Genomic DNA, 21,434 nt, shown 5'->3' on the forward strand with positions numbered 1-21,434 from the left:
GACACTATGGAGGGGGATTTACTTCTCGTCCACCTCCACCACATGAAGAAACTTCATGCACAGCACAGAAAATGTACTCCAGATCACCTTCTTCTTTCCTGACTAGAGATGCCTTTGAGTTCCAGTCCCTATGCCTTCCCATTGGCTGGATTCTACCTATAGCCTTTGTGACTAGAGATGCTTTCCACTGCTCCAGCCCCACTGCCTTCCCATTGGCTGGATCCTACTTAAAATCTTTGCTGCTAATTACATGGATGTAAGCAAAGCAGGTTCAGAAAACTGCAAATGTGGGTTTTAAAAACTCAGAAAACTGGCCACACATTCCCCATTCTTTCATCCAGACAGTGGGCAATCCTAACCTCCCGACTCATAAGCACATCTCACAGGGCCCACCTGATCATGTGGGCACAAAATATATGCAAAGTTTGACAATGATGTAATCTGGCCCTGCCCATGACAACAGATGATGCTTGGCAAATACGCATAGCACCCTATAAGAAAACTGTATGATTCTTTAAGTATTTTCAAAGTATTACCTATGGGGTCTGCATGTGTTTTGTGTGTGCTGGCCATGTATTGTGTCCGTGGGGAAGGTAGCAGGGGATGGAGAACATTTGCATGGAAGCATTTTAGGGGGTGGGTAAGTTTGGAACATGTATGTGGGGTTGTGTGACAGTTGCAGGGGATAGTTTTGGGGAATGGGGCAGTTGCAAGGGGTTGCTTTTAGGAACAGGGTAGTTTGCAGGGTGGTATAGCAGTCATGGACCCTAGCTTTTGGGATGAGGCAGTGTACGGGGTAGTGTGCAAGTTGTGGGGAGCTGGTTTTTGGGATGAGGGCAGTTTGGGGGTATAAAGAGTAGGGGATTTACACCTTTAAAATTGCCTTGTCCTGTTTTTCTTATTGCTACACTTCACTCTTAAGTTTCTATGCTTTCCCGTAGAAATGCATTGGGTCAATATTTGGTAGGGGGCTTATTTCTCTGGAATCTCCCAATCTGGCCCATTTTCACACTAATTGTGTTTTTTTATCAGTTTTTCCTTCATTCCCTTCTGTTACATTTTCAGAAAGTTATTTTGCCTCCAGTCAGATATTGTATAATTCTAACTTTTATTGGGTTGGAAAGAAGAAGAAGAAGAAGAAAAAAAAGACAGACAAGCTTTACTTTCACAATTTCTACATGGCTCAGTTTTATTAGAATTACAAAAGTATTACAATGCTTGAAACAAAAAAAATAAAAAAGAGCAGGCTTTAACTTCTGTTTAAACAAGTTCCATATTGATATTTTGGCAACCTGGGGGAGAAAATGACTTCCTAGAAACTACTCTGTAGTATTATTATGTACAAAATTCAGAATGCAGTGAAACTGCTTCAGAGCTCTGCAAACAGGCAACAGGTTAATGTTTTATCACTATGCACTTCATTTTAGGATTAGGAGGTGCCTTCAAACCAAAAGGCCCAAATCTTGAAGCTAAATAGTTAACGGAGGCTTAACACAAAAAAATGCACTAGCGAGTAATAGAAACCTGAACAGTAACCCCTAAAAGGCTGAAAATTTCACACTGTATATTAAGTGCAGTAGAATGAATATAAACCACCTTCATTTATACAACATTAGCTGAAAGAATACAGCATACACTTGGTGGGATGATGAACTCATGTTTTAGAATCTAATTTTCTTTAAACAAAAAGCTGTCTTTTTGCCTGCCTCCTGCAGGTGCATTACAGCTTCTTATTACATTCACTACTCTGGTGTTCTCAAGCTCATAAAAATATGGAAGGCTATAATCAAAAATATCAATAACTTTTTTAATGTAAAATTTCTGATACTAAACATTAAACACTTATGGCTGATGGTGGTAGGTGACCTTCTTTGATTACTATTAAAATAGCTCTTGCAGCCAGTCAGCCTGCAGTACTACAGCAAAACTTTGCTGCTCAAGTTTAGAACACAGCTAGGTAGAAAACAAGCAACACTGGCAGTTCATTTTTCTATCTTTGCATGGCTGGAAAACTTTACAAGTGCCTAAGCAATAAAGGAGATAGATGGCTTTCTTTTTAATGGTATTTTTCCTAATCTCTCTTCCTCTGGTAACAAATTTAGTTTCAAATCAACACTTACTACAGCTTTACATTACCACATTGCGTATGTGTGTTGTGCACATAAGACAAGGAGAGTGAAACCACAATCATAAAACAATAGTAAATAACACAGACAATACTTACCTATTGACAAACAATAAAAAAAAAACACAATATTAAAAAAAGATATTCATACAGTACAATCAGATATGCCCACATTTTAAAAAACCTGCATATTATTGTGCTTTTTATAATTTGTCAATAAAATTAATTTATTGCATTTTGTCTGACTTCCTATTTATTATTTACCAGCTTATAATTGTGGTCCAGCTGTCCTTTTCTTTTGATACATGTGCAGACCCCTCTGCTTTGTTTCATTTATATATATAATCCTTTCCTCAATTCAAACTAACATTACTACAGTATGTAGCTAGAAAATAACACCAGAGCCTTCCCTTGGTATAAATACTTCATAAAAATATATACAGAGATTGTTCAGTTGCAAATGGTGTTAACATATGATATTAGCTGAATGTGCTGTATTCAGAAGTAAGCATTCAAAAATACTGATATGAAAGGACTGGGCATCATGTAATGAGCAACTAAAGTTTGGATAAGGTTCTGCCATATTTCAGGATGCAACAGATCAGTAAAAATGTATGCATATGCGATTTGCCCCTTTCTTTGAGAGACAAATACCAAGTCTTACTAAAACTCTCTAAATTCAAAACAATATATGCATACTAGTCCTAAATTAATTATCTTTACTAAATGTTTGGTATGAATGATATCACTCATATTCACCCTTCTCTCCTACCCATCTTATTCAATAGGCAAATTACTTCTGTCGCTTCTTTCAAGCATCTGGGAATCATTATTGATTCTGCACTCTTTCTCCTCAGATTTCCCAAGTACTGGCTTCTATTTTTTTTTTTTTTTTTACAAAGTTGACGATTCATAATATAATTGACACTGACTCTCTCTATTCTCTAATTTATGCATACATTAACTCACGTTATGACTGCTGTAATGTCATTTATGCGAGTATCACTAAATTTAAACTCAAACGTCTACAAGTCTTCAAAACATTGCTGCACAAATCCTCTGTAAAGCACACTGTCATCATCATGCCTCACCCCTTCTCAAACAGTTACACTGGCTTTAAGATTTTAACACTGACGCACAAGGCTTACTACAATAATAAACCCACATAACTAGCATCTTTGGTCATTCCTTATTCGCCAGTTCATACTAATAACAGGTTTGTTCTACCCCACCCATCCAAAGATAGGTGGGAATCAAGATCCAGCGCTTTTTATTTCTTGGCTCCTGCACTTTGGAACTCTCTCCTCCATCATTTTCGTTTAGAAAAATCAAACTATTTTGGGCTTCTCTGAAGACTTATCTTTTTAACTTAGCGTTCAACAGCTAGTAACTCTGCCTGCTATGCTTGTGACGAGAGGGCTGGCCTTGGGGCTCAACTGGGTTACAATGGGTTATGTACGATTTCTTTACTCTGTATGGTTGATTGGTCATTCTGTCCTATTATTTTATGGGATTCCTGTTTTCTTTTTTAAATCTTTGTAAACTGCTTCGACTCATGCACGAATGAAGAAGTATAGCAAATGAACAAACGATAGGCATGAATTTCTTTTGTAATAAAAGGATATTTCTAATATTAGGAGTTTATAGAAACTGACATGGCAAGAAGGCAGGAATCTACCATCAAGCTGCTATAACAATGAATCAAGTTCATACAAAGACTGACTGGCCCATGACACAAGTAACAGCTTTCAAAACTAAAACAGGTTTCAAAATTCTAAATAAAAAAAAAATGAAACAAAAAAAAAAACCAGCATTGCATTCTAGAAGTCTTTTTCACACATTATTTATAAATGCAAATTTTGACTCGTTATAACATCATTTGTTCAAAATAAATGCACAAACTGTGAAGGTATTAAGAAAATACTCTTGCAAATGAACTATACAAAGATATTATACACTTCAAAGTTTTTTTTCCCTACATTATACTATAAAGTGCAGAGAAATCCTTCTAAAGAGAAATATGTACTCCTATCACAATAGGATAACAAACGGCAACTCTTGCATAGCAGTATTTATAGAAAGGTTAATACTCTGGATTCTTCAGGTAGAAAAGGGTGACACAGAATCATCTGAATCTGATCTTTTCTTGGACAGAGATCTATTTTCTTCAGGAATGGTGGCAGAGGTCAAATCCCCATTGAGTGTGTTTCTTGCAGAATGAGCAGGTCCTACAAAGACAATATGAACACTAGAATTCTAGGAAAAAATTCCTTAGACAATGTGGTAAGTTGACAGATTGAGCCCAAATCAAAATTCTTGAGACAAAATACTAGACAGCCACTTTTTTTAGGTTGCTTTGTAACCAAAATGTAAACACAGTAAATTATGGCAGATAAAGACCAGCATGGCCCATCTAGTTTGCTCAGTAAAATGGTTAGCATTGTAACTGCCATTTTGGGATTTCTTTGAAGTGTTAAAGTCAATTTGCCATCCTTAAAAGAAAGCAATGCTTCCCAAATGGGGTCTCAAAACTCACCTTTGGGGCTGCAGCCTGGGCAAGCTGTACATACAATCAGCAGCCTGCACCTCTAGGGGTTGTTTGTTTTCTGTAGCTATGAAAACAGGATTGCAACCATATAGGGATCCCATGAGTATGATATTCAAAAAAAGACTGAGCTTCTAAATTTATGCTCCTTTTAATTTGTGCCCTAATTTCAGCCAAACTTAGGAACATAACTTTTCAGCAGAACATTCATCTTAATACAGTAACTTAAAAGTTATGCTTATACGCATACAAGCTTAATTTATGAGCCATGTCCTGAAAATCAGTGCTAAGCTCCTAACTTACTTTCCCTACCTTAAATCAGACCCTGTGGTCATCCACTTTTTATGCTCCTAAATTAACAAGTTCAGTGAATTTTTAAGTAAATTATGCACTCAATCCAAGTAAATTTTCAGACACCAATTTATGAACATAATTCTCAAAGTTATAAGCATAAATCCTTTGAATACTGGGCTCTCTGCATTTATCCTACATCTTTTTGAACTGACACTACCTCCCCCGACAGAACATTTCAGACATCCACCATTCATTCTGTGAAAAATATTTCCTGATATTGCTTTTAAGTTCAATCCCTGGCAGTTTCATTACCTTTGGGAAAACGTTCATGTGCTCATTAGTACATTTCAAAATTCTTTTAAGGTCAGTGTTTATCTAGAAATGTTAGCCTTCTACCTCAAATAACTTTCAATGTGTGTGATTTATTTACAACTCATTTGCTTTGTAAACTTTTTGAACGGTGACGGGAGGCATGGAGGAGGAGGATGACAATCCCCCTCGGTCTCGAGGAGCCGGGTCAGACAGGGTTCGGTCCCGTGGGCCACGGGCTGAGGGAGTGACCGGGGCCGACTGCCCACGCGGCCTCTCACCTCTACCCTCACCGGAGAACCGGCGGGCCGACGGGACCTGTTCTCCTGGGGTCGATGCCATCGGTGCCGATGTCTCGGGCATCGATACCGGTACCGAAGGACCGGGCGTCGATACCGATGCCGTCGAGGTCGACGTTGAGGGGCCGGCGCAAGTTCCAAAAATACGGTCCCGTTGAACTTGCCTCGCAACCTGAGTCCGTTTCCGGAGACCGAGACACAGGGGACACAACTTGAAATTGTGCTCCGGCCCGAGGCACTGGAGGCACCAAGCGTGGGTGTCGGTCTGCGAGATGGGCCGGCCGCACCGACCACACTTTTTAAATCCACTCGGGACCTTCGAGGACATCGACGGAAAAATCGCGTCGGCGAAATTAAAGTCGTCGATGGTGGCGGAAATCACACCTCGAAAATGAAAAACGACCGTGCGGCCACTAGGCCGCAACGCTACGTCCCCGCTGGAAGCGAGGGAAAATGGGAGCGCGTGCTCCTTTTTTTTTTTTTTAAAGAAAAGAAAAGTGGAGCGCGCGGCGATAAATTAAATATAAAAGAAAATAAAAAGGTTCGCGTAAACGCGACGGTTTTTCCGGGGCTGAAACAGAGAGAGCGGCACAGGCACGACTCTCTCCAGGCGCGGAAAAAAAGGAACTGGCGGGAGCGGTCGCGCACGGGCGGGAAGACGGCCGCGCATGCGCGGTGGGCGTGCCCTGCGTGCCGACCGTCCCGCGAAGCTTTTTTCCGGTTGGTGGGGGCTGCCGCGGACGTCACCCAGTCGTGAGAACAAGCAGCCTGCTTGTCCTCGGAGAATAAACAGGTAGAATGCATGAACCAATTGTTCTTTCTTCCATACCTACATTCTGTTACAATGTATTCAAACTTGCTTAAACCACAAACAAATCTACATCATCTAGCTGCAAAGGAATAGGATGCACATAAACTGCATCAGTACAAGATAACGTGATTGTTAATATAATCTGCACTGCAAAAAAGTCATTGACTTACTTTCTGTATCTTCAACTGAAACATCATAAGATTCAGTATCCGAATATGTTCTTCTGCGCCTCTGTGAAACTCGGTGGAGAGAAGAAATTGGTTCTTTCAGAGCATGGCTACTCCTGCACATTCAAAATAATTCATCAGTTAAGATATGCATGAAGAGAGACAATAGATTTCAATCCAGTGGATATGGAACAGTATATTATAATGCAAGAACCTTAGACAATAAATTTTAAAATAATTCTGCTTCAAGTATTCTATGTATTATGTATTTTATGCATCAGCATATCAGAGATGGGCTCAATTGGTGTACAGATCAACATCTGTCAAGTAAGCACTACAAAACAAAAAAAAAATCACTGCCTACTACTCAATATTTGAATAAAAATACTTTTTGTAAAGCAAAGCAATCCATGATTACAGTTAAGTAAACCATGTAAAAAGGAAACGTCTTCCTATATAGTTTACGTAACTCAGTACAATAGAAAATAAAGAAGAGCTGAGTATTTAACTAGTAACTGCTGTTATAGCATGCAGCTCAATCTCCAACCAACCAGAGTTAATCTTGACTGCTGAACAGTGAAAATGTATTATCAAAACACTGTATATCACATGCTAAATCAACTTGTCCAGGTGGACAGTAGTATACCCCTATTACTATATTCTTCCCTGTCACACTCAGAGATTCCATATTACATTTTGTTTTCCATAGGACAGAGTCACTTGTACCCTGTTATCAATGTCTCATTAGTTGCCCTCCTTCCACCAGGTCTACGAGATACTTCTTGTGTCTACATCTTCTTTTAATGCAATACATGTTAACTCTCCAATATTTTTGAGACCTCTGGCATTTGCATATAGGTAATTTAATGCATATTTCATATGTGTATTCACAACTTGCATAATATTTGATGGTGGTAACTTGAAATAATTTCTGTCTGTTATTTACAGTAAATGCACTTGGGAGCCATTAACATAACCTCTGTTGGGATAATCTAAGCTCAGCATTTTAACAGAATTGTTTAAAAGATACCTTGCTACGAATCATATGCTCCAGAGCAACTGTCAGCTTTCCCCCAAATTTAAAAGCCTGCAGCCTAGTTCCACTCTGATTAAAGCAGAGCTCATACCCTCTCAGCCTGATGACACCATCTGAATTTTCCAACAAATGGATAAAGCTTTCTAGGAATAAGGGTGCAAGGTGAACCCCATATAGCATACGTGGCCCTAAATGGGCTTAAAAACAGCAGGAGGCCCAACTGTGTCTCCTCCTCCCCACCCCCCACCCTTGCTCAGTCAATCATATTACATTTTTTACCTTTCCAAATTATAGCCAGGGTGGCTAACGGAACGCTTCATCTAAAAGGCAAGAGAAAGTATTCAGTAGACAGAGTTAGCATGAACAGAACAAATACACTGGCAAAAATGAAGTACAATGTTAAACAAGGTGTGTGTTCCTGCACAGAACAGCATTACTGGTATATGAACATGCAGCTTGTGACATCTGTTGGTAAGAAAAGGAAAGGATAATTCTCCCTCCCCCATATCACCTAGAACTATGAAGCAGGGAGGCTCAGATTTCCAAGCACCAATGACATTTTATTCCCCTACCCGAATGTATTTAAAGACCACTGTCCCTATTAAATGATTCTCAGGAAACTCTTCAGTCATACACTATAACCATTCTATGTAAACTGTGTCAAACAAACTGCCCATCAGCAACAAACTAATTCTCTCATGCAAACACACTCAACCCCTGCAGATGTGCCAGAAGTATGGAAATACTTACCTGATAATTTTCTTTCGTTCAGTCCTACCAGACCAGTCCAGACTAATGGGTTATGTCCATTTACCAGTGGATGGAGGCAGAGAAAAAAATAGTTCTCGTAATTTGCCCCTTAAGGGTATGGTGCAGCCTGGAATATTCAGTAATTTGATAGCCAAGCAGTGGAGCTCCTGACTTTTTTGCCGGTCATAACAAACTCAAGATCATGTGTCTCATTCAGCCAAGGAGTCCAACAATAAAGAAGGTGTGTACACCACTGGCATACAGGTATTTCACTGATGCAGATGTGCGAGTGAGCACAGAAAGAAAACATCTGAAAACTGAACAAATCCCACAAAGAAAGAGACAGAAAGAAAGTTCTACAAACCGGAAGAATAGCAGAGAAAGAAATGGGCGAGCATCTGGACTGGTATGACTAAAGTAAAGAAAATTATCAGGTAAAACATAATTTTTCCTTCTTTGTCATCATACCAGACCAGTCCAGGCTAAAGTGATGTTGCAAATCAGTACCCATGAAGGGTGGGACCATAGAGAGGGAAGAGAAGAGGCCCAACTGTAGAATCCTTCTTATCTGTTCCCTTCTCCACTACTGCCAACTCCAGACTTCGTGCCTTCTGTCTCGCTGCACCCTACGCCTGGAATAAACTTCCTGAGCCCCTACGTCTTGCCCCATCCTTGGCCACCTTTAAATCTAGACTGAAAGCCCACCTCTTTAACATTGCTTTTGACTCGTAACCACTCGCCTCCACCTACCCTCCTCTCTTCCTTCCCGTTCACATTAATTGATTTGATTTGCTTACTTTATTCATTTTTTGTCTATTAGATTGTAAGCTCTTTGAGCAGGGACTGTCTTTCTTCTATGTTTGTGCAGCGCTGCGTACGCCTTGTAGCGCTATAGAAATGCTAAATAGTAGTAGTAGTAGTAGAATCTAAAGGGCGAAGAAAGCCTACCCATGTGGCCTGGCTCAAGACTCAGAAGAGACATCTGAAGCCCACAGCCTATGCATACTCGCAAAAGCAGAAGGGCTGAAGCCTGAGCCAGAGAACCTTCTCCTACCTGTGTGCGAAACACAGTTGAGAAGTGTAGAGGAAATGGCTGCTGAAGCCCCAAATCTGCCAGATGCAGAAGCCTAAAAAAGGAGAACAAGATATACCAGGAATAGCAAGCCACTTCAACCAAAAAGGAAGCCGAGACAGAATCCCAACCAGGATATGAAAGACAAGAAGGCTCTTCTGCTGCCCCTCAGCGTGAAGCGCCCAAAGGAAGAGGCAAAACTCTCCCTCAGAGAACAATGCACCCAGACAGACGGAAAATCTCAAGTCCTTGAGAGCAGCATCAGGTACCATAAGGGGCTATCCTAGGAAGAACCTGAAGATCAATGAACTCCAGCTCATTGCCTGAACAGTATAGACAACCCAGGTTTCTCTAACCCAAGAAAGGGAATATAGAGAAAGAAGACAGGGTATCACTGGAATGCCATGCAGACAGCCCCTAAGAGAGCCCACATGGGATATCCCTACTGCTTACAATGTGAACAGCAGAGCAGATAGAAACGCGGGGAGTGCTACATGCCTCAAGAATGGTAAAGAAAATGCAACATCACCCATGGGTGAAGAATGGAGTCAGCTGAAGTCAGAGCAGATGACCCGGAGAAGAAACACAGAGAAACTGAGTAAGGCTCATCCCATGTGCTCCAAGACCCAGAAAGGCCTAGGAGGAGAGCACTGAAGCTATGGTACATGGCCATTAAGGCACACAGTGCAACACAGGAACCAAAAGGAGATACCCATAAGCAAAAACCTTAGAATGCTCTGAACAAGGCTGGAAAGTAGAATACACAGAAACCATCACAGTCCACAGCTAGAACAGCAACATTTAAGCAGGATCGGGTCATGTCCTCACTTGCAGGAAATGAAGGTACTCTGCCCCAAACCGGTCCATCAGAAACAGGTAAAACACTCATAGCAATTAGCATGCCAAACATCTGCACATATAACCATGAAGACCCCAACCCAAGTTCAGCTTCGAAACAGAGCCATACATCTGAGGCAGAGAGACACCAGGCATTGGCAGTGGAGTCTCTGGATGAGCTGTTGAAGAGATATCACAGCTTCCAGTTGCTGGAATACAGCAGAACACAAACTTGAAAGGCAATCATGCTGAGCAGAGAAGGATGGAGCCATAGGATACTGCTAATCCAGTGATGGGCTAAGACAGAGTCCCTTCCTTCAGTCAGAGCAGGAAAGCCGCTCTCCGAGATGGAATATATCCCTGAACTGGAATGGAATAACTCTCTGTTGACAGGCCAAAACCTGAGTCCTGAAGGCAGAGGTGCAAGAGAGGTCTCAGGCCAGAGACAAAGCTGTACCATACCACCAGAAATGGAGGACCGCCACAGACCCCGGGGTGGAGCCATTTGTCTCCAGACAAAGACGAAGTTGTGCTCCACAATCCAAGGATGAAGCAGCTCACCTGAACCAGGGACTGTGTGGTGGACCAAAAGCAGGGACAGAACTGTGTTCCACATTCAGAGACAGAGCTACCAGTTCAGATGCAAGCACACTCCGAAAAACTGAGATGAAATGTGCTCCCCCTTTCTGAGCAGGGACTATGCTCCACACACAGACATGGAGCTGTGCCTCCACCATGCAGCGATGGCGTTGTGCTCCATGCCAGAAGAGCTGGACCTGTCTCTCATATGCAGAGATGGAGCTACACTCACCCAGTGGAGACTGGGCAGTGTTCTCTACCTCAAGATGGGACTGGAACTCATAGGCAAAAATAGGGTTACAATGAGCACAAAAAGAAGGAATGCGCACCCTAGCCAGAGAAGAGAGAGATAGAGTGCACTAGGAGTAACAATGGGACTGCACTGTGTATGTCTCACAGCCAGCCGCCAGACAAACCAGTGGAAATACTTACCAACATGGAGGAAAAGAAATAAGAAATTGCTGCTTATCCAAAATATAACTCATATAGAAGGGAATGATATCAGCTGAAAGCTTCCTGAAAACTCCAACAGTACCGCTAAAGAGCACAGGAATGAGACAGAGAAGAGGGACCCAGCATCACCAGGTGCCACCCAGATCCATGAAGATATACATTGAGAAAGTATCTAAAATCCTCTCAGAGGAAAACCCCCTGCTCAACTGACACCCAACTGGAACTGGGACAGGAGCTTACTAAAAACCACTACAAAGGAGCTGCATGGTCCATCAACCATCCGCTCGGAGAGAGAAAATACTGAACATTCCAGGCTACATGATACTCTTAAGGAGCGAATTACAAGAACTGTTTCTCTATCTCCATCTGCTGGTATATGGACATAACCCATTAGTATGGACTGCTCCGATATGATGACAAGGAATAGATAATAGCTCTTTTTTAACACACATATCAGAAGATCAAGGCTAGTAACTAAAAACCTACAGAACGTCTAAAGAGTAAAACCAATACTCCAGTTTATTTATAGGCCAACGAAGTGGTCAAACCATTTGAACAGGTGAAGGTGAGACAGGCGACACCAAAGGATCAGGATGAGGCAGCTGAAACATTTCTGGCTTAAACTTGGCATTGGCTATCTTCACACATTCTTCAAGCGTGGTGATAAATGTATTACATGTGGCACTGAGCAACGAGGAAGCTTCGTTCATGCTCTAGAAAAACAAAAAAACACCTTTAATAAAGAGTCATAAAAAAGCTGCAAAAACCCAGCACTGGGATAGAGATATTTCAAAATGAAAGAACACAAAAAAAGTTTGATATTAATATATTATTGCATTTCTATTACAACATTGCACTTTAAAGTACTTCCTTCTATATTTTCACTCACAGGACAAAGCAGGGGTATCCAAGTTTTTTTTCAACTGTGGGACACATGATCAGAAATCTATGTGTGCGCATGCTGAATGAAACTTTTAGCATCTGATAGCATGATTTATAACCTTTTCTTTATATGTAAAAGTGAACCCCAAAATAACCTTAGGCATCTGAAGATGAAACCTCTTTCTGTTCCTCCTCACCACTGTCTCTACTGAAGTTCAGGGGAAGAGAGGGGCATCACCTGCAAGGTTGCCATAGCTCGTTATGACCCAATTTGAGTAATGCTGTTCTTCCAGTCTCTATTTGGGGTCAGTCTGCCAAATAAGGGAATTTTTCCCTTGATATGGTAGTCTCTGCCCAGACTACCAGTTAAGGGCGAAAATTCCATTATTTGGCAGACTGACCCTGTGCAGTGCATCCCAGGATGTACCATGTAGGGTCAAGTGCTGCCATTTCCAAAAATGGCAGTGTACAGGCAGAAGCAAGTGGGCATTGCACCTGCCTCCTCTTGAATATACACCCAAGGGAGGAGGTCACAGGGGTTGGGGGTTCCACTAGACACAAAGATCATTTTCTTCTTTTTGGGGTGGGGGAGGAAAATCAATCATTGCCAAACTAGGGGACTAGAGGACCAGAGGGTCTATTAGCTTTTCTGCCTCAATGCAACTGCCTCAGTCCCGGCGTTCAGGTTCCCATGTTGTGCTTGCTTTAAAATCTGCTGCAGCAGTTCTTTACATCAAGGCAGAATAGCTAATAGCCTTGTTACCATTCATTTTAATATGTTACATGCCAATGTCTACCATGTGAGTTTAGTCTGCACTCAGTAACATGTGTATAGACCTCTAATCAAATGTTTCTACTGAGATTTCAGCCACACAGTGCATATGCAAGCAAGGATTAGCAGTAGTAAACCTTGGTAATGTAAGGGGGAGGGGTACTTGGCTATGGCTGGTTCGCAAACAACTGGGGAATGAGTGGAGATAGGCAGTAGGATGAGTGCCAGGGAAAGACTGGATGAGGATGGGATGGGGGAGTACAAAATGACAGAGATCATGATTGGTGGGGCCTGGGCCAAGGTAAAAAGTGAAGCTAAGAGGCACAGCTATTGGGGGGGGGGGGGGGGGGGGGGGGGGGAGAAGGGTTGATCCTGTGCTATTGACATCATACACTTTGTGGTGGGAAGGGAGGCTTACTGGTGGGCTGGAACTAGTCTCTGTCATGTGGGGGGTGGGAAGGCCACTAGACACCACTATTTAATATTGGTTAGGCAGTCAAGTCAGTTATATGGGAGGGGAGCAAGATCAGAGCCAGTGCAGACCACTGGCACTTGTTTTATTTTTTTTTTTGAAGGTTATCCTGTCAGTGCCTAAGCCATTTGCAGCTCAGACACTGACAGAAGGATCACACTTGGCAATGAACTGAGGATTACTGCTGTGATTTTTAACCCGGCAGGAATTTGCATGCTCATTGCTTACTGCATCCAGTAGCAATTTATTTTTTGCTGGAACCCCACGTGTGGTCAGCAGCTCTAATGAGCTGCTTTCTGCATTGGCCTCTAAGGGCCTGATTTACAAAGGTTTTTTATCATAGAAACTAACCCCAAACAGTGTATCCCAAGGTGCACTGCACAGGTCAGGCACCACATTCAAAGGGTGGCACAGAGACAGTACAAGTGGGCTTCTTAAAAGGTATGCTAGACACCAGGACTATTTATTAGAGGATCAAGGGGTGGGGTGGAGGAATAATAGGATTAGTGGATCATTTTGCAGGGGATGGGGAGGTAGGTTGTGGAGTGCCACAAGACACCAGTTAAACATGTGCTATGAAAAGATGTCTTTAAACCTAGAATCTATAGATTCTTTTGCTATTCCAACTTTTAAAGGATTTTTTTTCTTTTGTTTTATAAGCTCAACACATCATTTATCAGTACACACACTTGAAAATGCAAATCTATGCATATTATTGCCTCTACTATCCTAACCCCTCCTTGGGCTCACCCTCTCCCCCCTCCTCCCCAGAAAAAAAAGTATGCAAGACAATCCCAAAATATTCATTTACTGAAGGATGGGTGAACAATTTTCAGACAGCCTATTCATCCAGGTAAATGACTTTTTGAAAATTTCCCTCCATATGATTTAAAGCATGCTCCCTGATAATTTCCATTAGATTACAAACTCACCACTACAACATCTCAAACTCTGAACACAATCTTCTTTTAGTGTCAGTGCCAATAACTGATTTTGAACTATGTTTTTGTGATGAGAGAATGTATGGAACATATATTTTTCTTCTTGTATGAACTATTCTCTACAAGCATTAAAAACTATGGAAGATTCTGTCAAAAAATAGCACAAAAGACTATCACTTCCCCTGCCCTGTTATAAGCCTGGGCACTGCACTATGCTAACATTTTCTAACAGTACAGTGTATGTGTACTTCCTTAATGAAGACATGAGAATAAATCTTGATTACCTCACTACTGGGTGAAGAGTGTTTTTCATCCTGATTAACAAATTCTTGTATTGTATGAACTTGCTGCATCAACAGATCACAGTACAGGCGAAGTTCAGACATTTTGGTTTTTAGAGATTCATTGGTTTCACTGATTTCTAGAAAAATGCATAAGAAGAAAAAAAAAATATTAACTTGCACAATTCAGATTTTCACAGAAAAACTATTCTACCCCTGCAACTTTGCTGGTTACTTGCTAAAACATTTCTGAAGTGTACATGTTTTACTAAACCAAGAAACTTTTCTTGCAGCCACTGAAAGTACTGATTAGTGTAGCTGGACCATATTGCTTTAAATTAGGACAAGCACGAAGTACTATTTCATCCAAATAACCTCCACAGAACTATTTAAAACAGCAATACTTGCTGGATTTCTCAGAACGGCAGCTTGTTTCTTAGCTCTTTTGCTTTTGACGCTTTGGTTTTATCCATCAGTCATAGAAACAGAGAAAAATGAAGGCAGTTAGAACTATATGGCCTATCCAGTCTGCCCATCCATGTCATCTACTATGCCTTCCTCTCCCTTAAAGATCCTATGTAATTGTCTCAAGCTTGCTTTAATTCAGATACAGCTTTCGTCTCCAACACCTTCACCAGCAGGTCACTCCATGAATTCACCACCCTTTCCATGAAGAAGTTTTTCCACAGGTTACTTGTGAATCTATCCCCTTTCACCTTCATCTTATGCAGCCCCCCCCCCCCCCCAAGGTCTTTTCTTTCTGCTATATTCACACTTAAGCTGATGTTGCATCTACTATGAACTCTCCAACCTAAGAGCTGCATCATGGTACACAAATAAAAAGTGATGTCAGCCAAGATGATAGAACAGTGACAATACATAAAAAGTAACAACACACTATTACAGGGTGTCAAACAATGCGCATCGTCTGTATTCAAACCTCCCAGCTCCTTTACTAGGCCTGCAGCAGTAGTCTGGGTTTATTTTTCTCACACTTTCACTGGTGACCAGTGCTAGCTGGAGTCTGGATGCAAGGTAGCCTCAGGGGCTACAGTAAGTGGAGACTCATTTTCACTCAGTGGCCTTAGTTGCATATGGCACTGAAAGCCCTGCCAACAGTTCCCACTGCAGGCATTTTAGCTGTGACTATGGTGGAAAAGAGCAACACCAAGGCAATGAACTCAAGACCAGGGACAGTAGCTTTGGTGATGAAAAGAGCAGCTATCATCTTCCTCCCCATCCCAACCTGCTAGGACACAGTGACTGTGCCGCATTTCCAGCAGTGTCTTCTGCAGCTTCTGTCCAGGCCTGTTGCCTTGAGTTTTCAACCATGAAGAATTATAATGCCACAGGTTGTTCAAAGCATGAGACAGAAGATAAACATAGCCTGAGGCACTGAAATGTCACAGTGCTCTACCAAGCCAGGATGAGGGTATGACAGAGCATACATAGGAGGATCATAAATGCCGCAGGGTAACCAAGAAGTTGCTTGTAGAGTAAGATGATCAGAAAGGATGCAGACAGGTTGAGGAGAATGTGACAGAATCAGAGATGCTCTGGGGCATGACTAGATCACCCCCTCCCAAACCTGACACCTGTGTTTCAGGTTCCTCAAGCCTCTCCTTCCCCTTTCCATTCCCCACATCTTCCCCTCTCCATGCACCTCTATTCCCCCCTTCATCACCTATTCTACTGCCCCTTCTGAAATCTCCAGGAGGAAGTGCATTCAAAAGGGATCCATCCAATACAAAAAGTATGAAAACAATTCACCTTCTTTTCAAATGTTACATATTCCTTCCTCTCCCTATGCAAATATATGAATATTCATTCAAATGTGACCCTCATCTGGTTGGCTGAAACATCAGAGGAGAACTCCCTCCCAACCCCACCCCCTAGCTGGCTTAATTTTTCCAGACACTGAAATGGATTCAATATCATGCATTATGAAATATAAGGACAGACCAGAAAAGAATTTCCTAAGCACCTATCAGAGATTTTATGTTTAGAAATTGATTTGCGACAGGTTTTGTTACTAGACTGGCCAGGAGTTTCCCCTGTTTTATTTCCCCACATTTGTAAGTTATATGTCTGTAAAAATAAATTCCATCTTGCCCTCTCATGTAGCAATTCATCTAATCAATTTTTCATATCTAGCATTATCATCTGTTTGGCTATTTCTGCAACAGTTCTGACTACAAAGATTTAATAAAAAGAAATGAAGCAATTAATTTGTAGATTACTGTATCTCAGGGGTTCTCAACCTCTCCCAGGCCTGGACCCGATTCAATAGATGCCATGCTGGCTAGCTGGTGAGAGGGAGCACATTGCGGCCTTACCGCTCATCTGGAGAGAAGAACACAGAGCACCTAACTTCAGCAGGCCCGATATTCAGCTGACGACAATCAATGTTTGTTTTTGAATCTCAGATAGAACTGTCTTCACAATTTTGTTTTTGTTTTTTTAGATTGTGCCAACTTCATACCATCATATCTATTTTTAGAAAAACATTTTTCATTATCAGTTCAAGCCCCGATACTTTCACAGATTACTGTAACGGTTTGTACTCTCGGATTTCAACTTAAAATAACATTATTATTATTATTATCCATTGCATTTTTTTCTAGCAAAAAAGGTGCCGGTACTCAAATGCCTGGCCACCCTTCAGGGGTGGGGAGATCACTGAGGAACCCACCCCACAATAGCCTGGCTCCCTTCAACTAGTCACAAAATATATGACAAAGTAGAATTGGTGTGTAGAGCCTGAGTGCTTTCATTAAAACTTGGGGACCATGGGTCAATTTTAGCAGGCAATGGAAAAGGTGCCGGTACTCAGTACCCCCAAGTGTCTCCTCAAAAAAAGCCCTGTTATTATCACAAGACTTCAGAACACCACTACACAAATGATTTTCAAATCTCATAAAAGGTGGCAGAGTTACCCTTTGTTGCTTCAATTACACTGGTTGCCAGTACAGACAAGAGTTTTTTTGTTTTGGTTTTTCAAATTAGCCTGTACAGTTCCTAAAATATTTGAAAAATATGGCCCAGATTATTTGATACAATTATTTTTCTTTCCTAATAATGTTAGAATCTTAAGATCGTATGCAATGTGCACTATTTACTTCCCTACATTTAAAGAAGTGCACTTAAGAGTTTTAAAAAATTCCTTACAGTTTTCAAGCTGTTCAGTGTTGGTGCATTGTTTTCCTTGCTTTTGACATGCTCTTAAAATTTTATTTAAAAGATTTCTATGTTAATTATATTTTGATCTTACTGATATCATCTGTTCCATCCCAATTAATTTGCTGGTTCTTGCTTTTCATGCTACTTTGTAAACTGCTTTGTACCGCCAGGGATTCAGCACAATATAAGCGTCAGATTAGATTAGATTAATTTAAGCACATTTCCAATATAAGGTGTAGATTATAATTTCTCCTCCACCCTGCCTTCAAGGTCTCCCACAACAATAAGCAACCTGCATGAATCTATTCAAATTCCTGTATAGTCTTGCAGATCACAGTACATAAATCAGCTCTCCCCAGCATTGAGACACAAAACCATCACTGTTTACCGGAGGACATAGCCTTCAACTGTGAACTGATTAGGTAAAATACCTATGGTGCCAGACAGTTCCATAAATTCTGATGAACAGATGAAAAAAAAACCAAAAACTGTTTGAGCAAACTGTTTGTGGGGCCTGTGAGCAAGTGAAGTTCCATGCAATAAGATTTGTTTATACCATATTATACTCATACACAGCTACTGCACAAAGGGCCTTCAAAACCACCAGGAAATCTACAAGCTTGCATGGATCTATCCCTGACAAGTCTGGGTATGCATTCCAGATCCCACCCACTAGTACAGAGTAGGCAGAGGATCCTTGCAGAAACCTAATTTTTTGTAAAACACTGGCTGCCCTATATTAGGCACATAAGCATACCTTAACGCAAACTGCCATACATGCAGCCATCGACAGAAAAGGACTGCGCTGCCACCTGCAGGTCATATGGTCACATCCGGTGATCACATCTGGGTTTAGTTAGTTGTTGGTTAAACATCCACTTCACTTTCAATTAATCAAGGGCACCATGCTTGCTTTCATATAAGTACTGGACTTACAAATCATGGGAATCTTTACTACAGCTTGTTATTTATCTCTATAGCTCTGCTAAATAAAACATTACCTATTATAGAATTCTGATCATACATTAAAGACACCACAGACTTCCTGAACCAGCTACAAGGAATTGAGGATGCACAGGAAGATTGGTATATGGTTACAATGGATGCAGTGAGTCTGTACACAGTGATCCCCCAGGAAGAAGCACTAGATGTTTTGACAGATACCTTGGACCAGAGAAACAACCAACGTATTCCAACTGCTTTTATCATAGCATTAGCGGCATTTGCCATGAAGAAAAAAAATTTTTAGTTCGAAGGGAGGCTGTTTAGACAGAAAACAGGGGTGGCGATGGGAGTAACGACATCAACACCTCTTTTCTTCTGCTGGTCACACCTCTCTCTATACAGCCTAGCAACCTTCTGGCTACGGCCACCGCCTTGTCACACTGTTTCGTCGCCTTCAGATCCTCAGATACTATCACCCCAAGATCCCTCTTCCCATCTATAACTATCAGACTCTCCCCGCCTAACACATACTTCTCCCGTGGATTTCTACTCCCTAAGTGCATCACTTTGCATTTCTTCACATTGATGAATAAATGGGGCTCCCTAAAGTTGATTAACTGATTGACAAAGGAGTACCTTATTATTTTTTGAGGCTTTTCCTCCTTTTGGATGAGACATCACCACATCAAGAACCAATAAGCAGAGATCAGTTTGAGTTGATGCGTTTGGTCTATATCCTTTATCAGTAAATAAGGGAGTTGTGATCAGGTGTGTTTATCCTCAGGTGTGCTATTATACGCAGATCTATTTGGATGCAATGGAAGCAGATCTTATACATATTCACTATGAAAATCCTGAAAACGAGGACTGGATTTCTGTACCCCTGGATTACATCAATCTGAGCTTTCTGTGGCTATGCTACAGAGCTCTGATGCCTTGCTAGTGGAGATAGTCAGCATTTGTGGAAGAAATTGGGTAACCTAGAAGACCAGTTAAGGTGAAGGAATTTGCGTTTTACAAATTTTCCTTGTACTTGTGTGATAAAGCCAAAGAAGAAATATTTTTTGAAGTCCTGAAATATCCAGAGTGGGCATTTCTCCTCAATAACTGAAGCTCTTTATCTGCCCTTCACAAAGAAGCATAAAGATGCAGGTGGAGTTGAATGGGATTCTCTAACAGTGGATACTCCACACATAACAGCATTATTGGATTCTTCACTAGACTCCGAGAGCTAGAGCTACATTACTTGTGCCTTCTTGTTTTGCAGCCTGATAAGAATTGGGCTCTGTGTGTATATTTCCATCATAAAGACATTTCCTTTTCAGCCAGACGGTTAAGAGTTTAAACTTACTTTTGTTAAGTTCAGGAGAAGCAGAAAGCTTTAACTTTTTGTCAATGTCTAACTGATTTGGAGGCAGAATTTTTCTTAATCTTCCCAGCAAAATGTATTGTCAAATTTGTGAAGGCTCGTTATAATACTGAGCAGGTTAAGAAGTTTATTGAAGGGAAGTTAGTCAACAAGTAATGTCCTTTCTGTGTATTTCCATAAGTAAGCTGATCATTCGCCATCAGTTTCCCCCCCCCCCCCCCCCCCCAAAATGAGTTTCTTCATATATATATATATATATTTTCTTTACCTTCTTCACCTCTGTTTTGGGCTATAGTACTTCATAGTTTATTATTTTATCTTATGGCCTATAAATTGTCTTTATTTTACTGTTTATATATACTGTCTGGAATAGGTTTTATTCTGTAAGATTACTGAAATTGCTGTGAATAAAAAATGTTAAATATGACTGCACAAGGAAAGGTAATTTCAGTTTTACTAATAAAGTGAAAGCATGTATTGATATTTAGTGCAATCTGTGATAAAATAAAAACTATTCACAGTAAAAACATAACAGTAAAATATACAGACAAATCAAGATCCTACCATGCCCCCCAGTGTTAAACACACCACACAGCTGTCTAATTTGGAAGGAGGAGGGCTTTTAATTTCCTTCAGAAAACAAGTTAAGCTCATTTCAGATGGCAGCTTATTCCACATTACTCAGCACAAGATGACCACTGTTACAAATTTGACAACATGAAGCAATTACTATGTTCTGTCCTTAAAAGTCAAAACTAAGACCTGCTTCAAAAAAAGGGAGCCAGTGCAACTCTACTAAAGCCAATTACTACTCTCACAGTGCACCCACCCTAGAATAACCCAAGCAGCGGTACTCTGAATGTCATCTGGCAAGACTGTAGGCCTGCCCTGCAAGCCCATAAGAGAAGTGATTGCATTATTCATAAACTGTATTATGACAAAAGCCTGCATCACCTAATGCAGAGAAGACACAATCAAGTGGAGAATGGTGAAAGGAGTGGCAGGCCATTGAAACAAGAATCACACTATGTAAGAGGAATAAAAGGAAGCACTGTGGAATGCACAGAAATCCTTGTATATACCAGGGTGGACAGAGTGACAGTTTTAACGTTTTATTAAAAAAAAAAAAAAAAACTCCACAGGCAGCTTGTAAGGTAAAATTATGTATAATCATACCTGATAATTTTCTTTCCATTAATCATAGCTGATCAATCCATAGACTGGTGGGTTGTGTCCATCTACCAGCAGGTGGAGATAGAGAGCAAACTTTTGCCTCCCTATATGTGGTCATGTGCTGCCGGAAACTCCTCAGTAT

General features: G+C 41.0%; 1 protein-coding gene across 3 annotated transcripts in view; it reads right to left on the reverse strand.

Moving 5' to 3' along the window:
• Positions 1 to 1,494: 1,494 nt before the first annotated feature.
• PLEKHA3 (pleckstrin homology domain containing A3) overlaps positions 1,495 to 21,434 on the reverse strand; it is a 35,786-nt gene continuing 15,846 nt past the window's right edge. The window contains exons 4-9 of one of the 3 annotated variants that reach the window (XR_003942754.1): positions 14,629 to 14,765; positions 11,826 to 11,990; positions 7,866 to 7,906; positions 6,554 to 6,666; positions 1,685 to 4,353; positions 1,495 to 1,653 (exon numbers count right to left, since the gene is read on the reverse strand). Coding sequence is in view for 2 of the 3 variants with exons in the window: in XM_030208910.1 (XP_030064770.1) it covers positions 4,226 to 4,353; positions 6,554 to 6,666; positions 7,866 to 7,906; positions 11,826 to 11,990; positions 14,629 to 14,765 (584 nt within the window). In the remaining variant the exon portion in view is untranslated. Of the gene's footprint in view, positions 4,354 to 4,386; positions 4,738 to 6,553; positions 6,667 to 7,865; positions 7,907 to 11,825; positions 11,991 to 14,628; positions 14,766 to 21,434 lie in introns of those variants that run through there. The other 2 variants (XM_030208910.1, XM_030208911.1) reach the window with 2 other exon arrangements.

The sequence above is a fragment of the Microcaecilia unicolor genome, chromosome 7, assembly GCF_901765095.1.
Source record: "Microcaecilia unicolor chromosome 7, aMicUni1.1, whole genome shotgun sequence".
In the NCBI taxonomy this organism is placed as follows: Eukaryota; Metazoa; Chordata; class Amphibia; order Gymnophiona; family Siphonopidae; genus Microcaecilia; species Microcaecilia unicolor.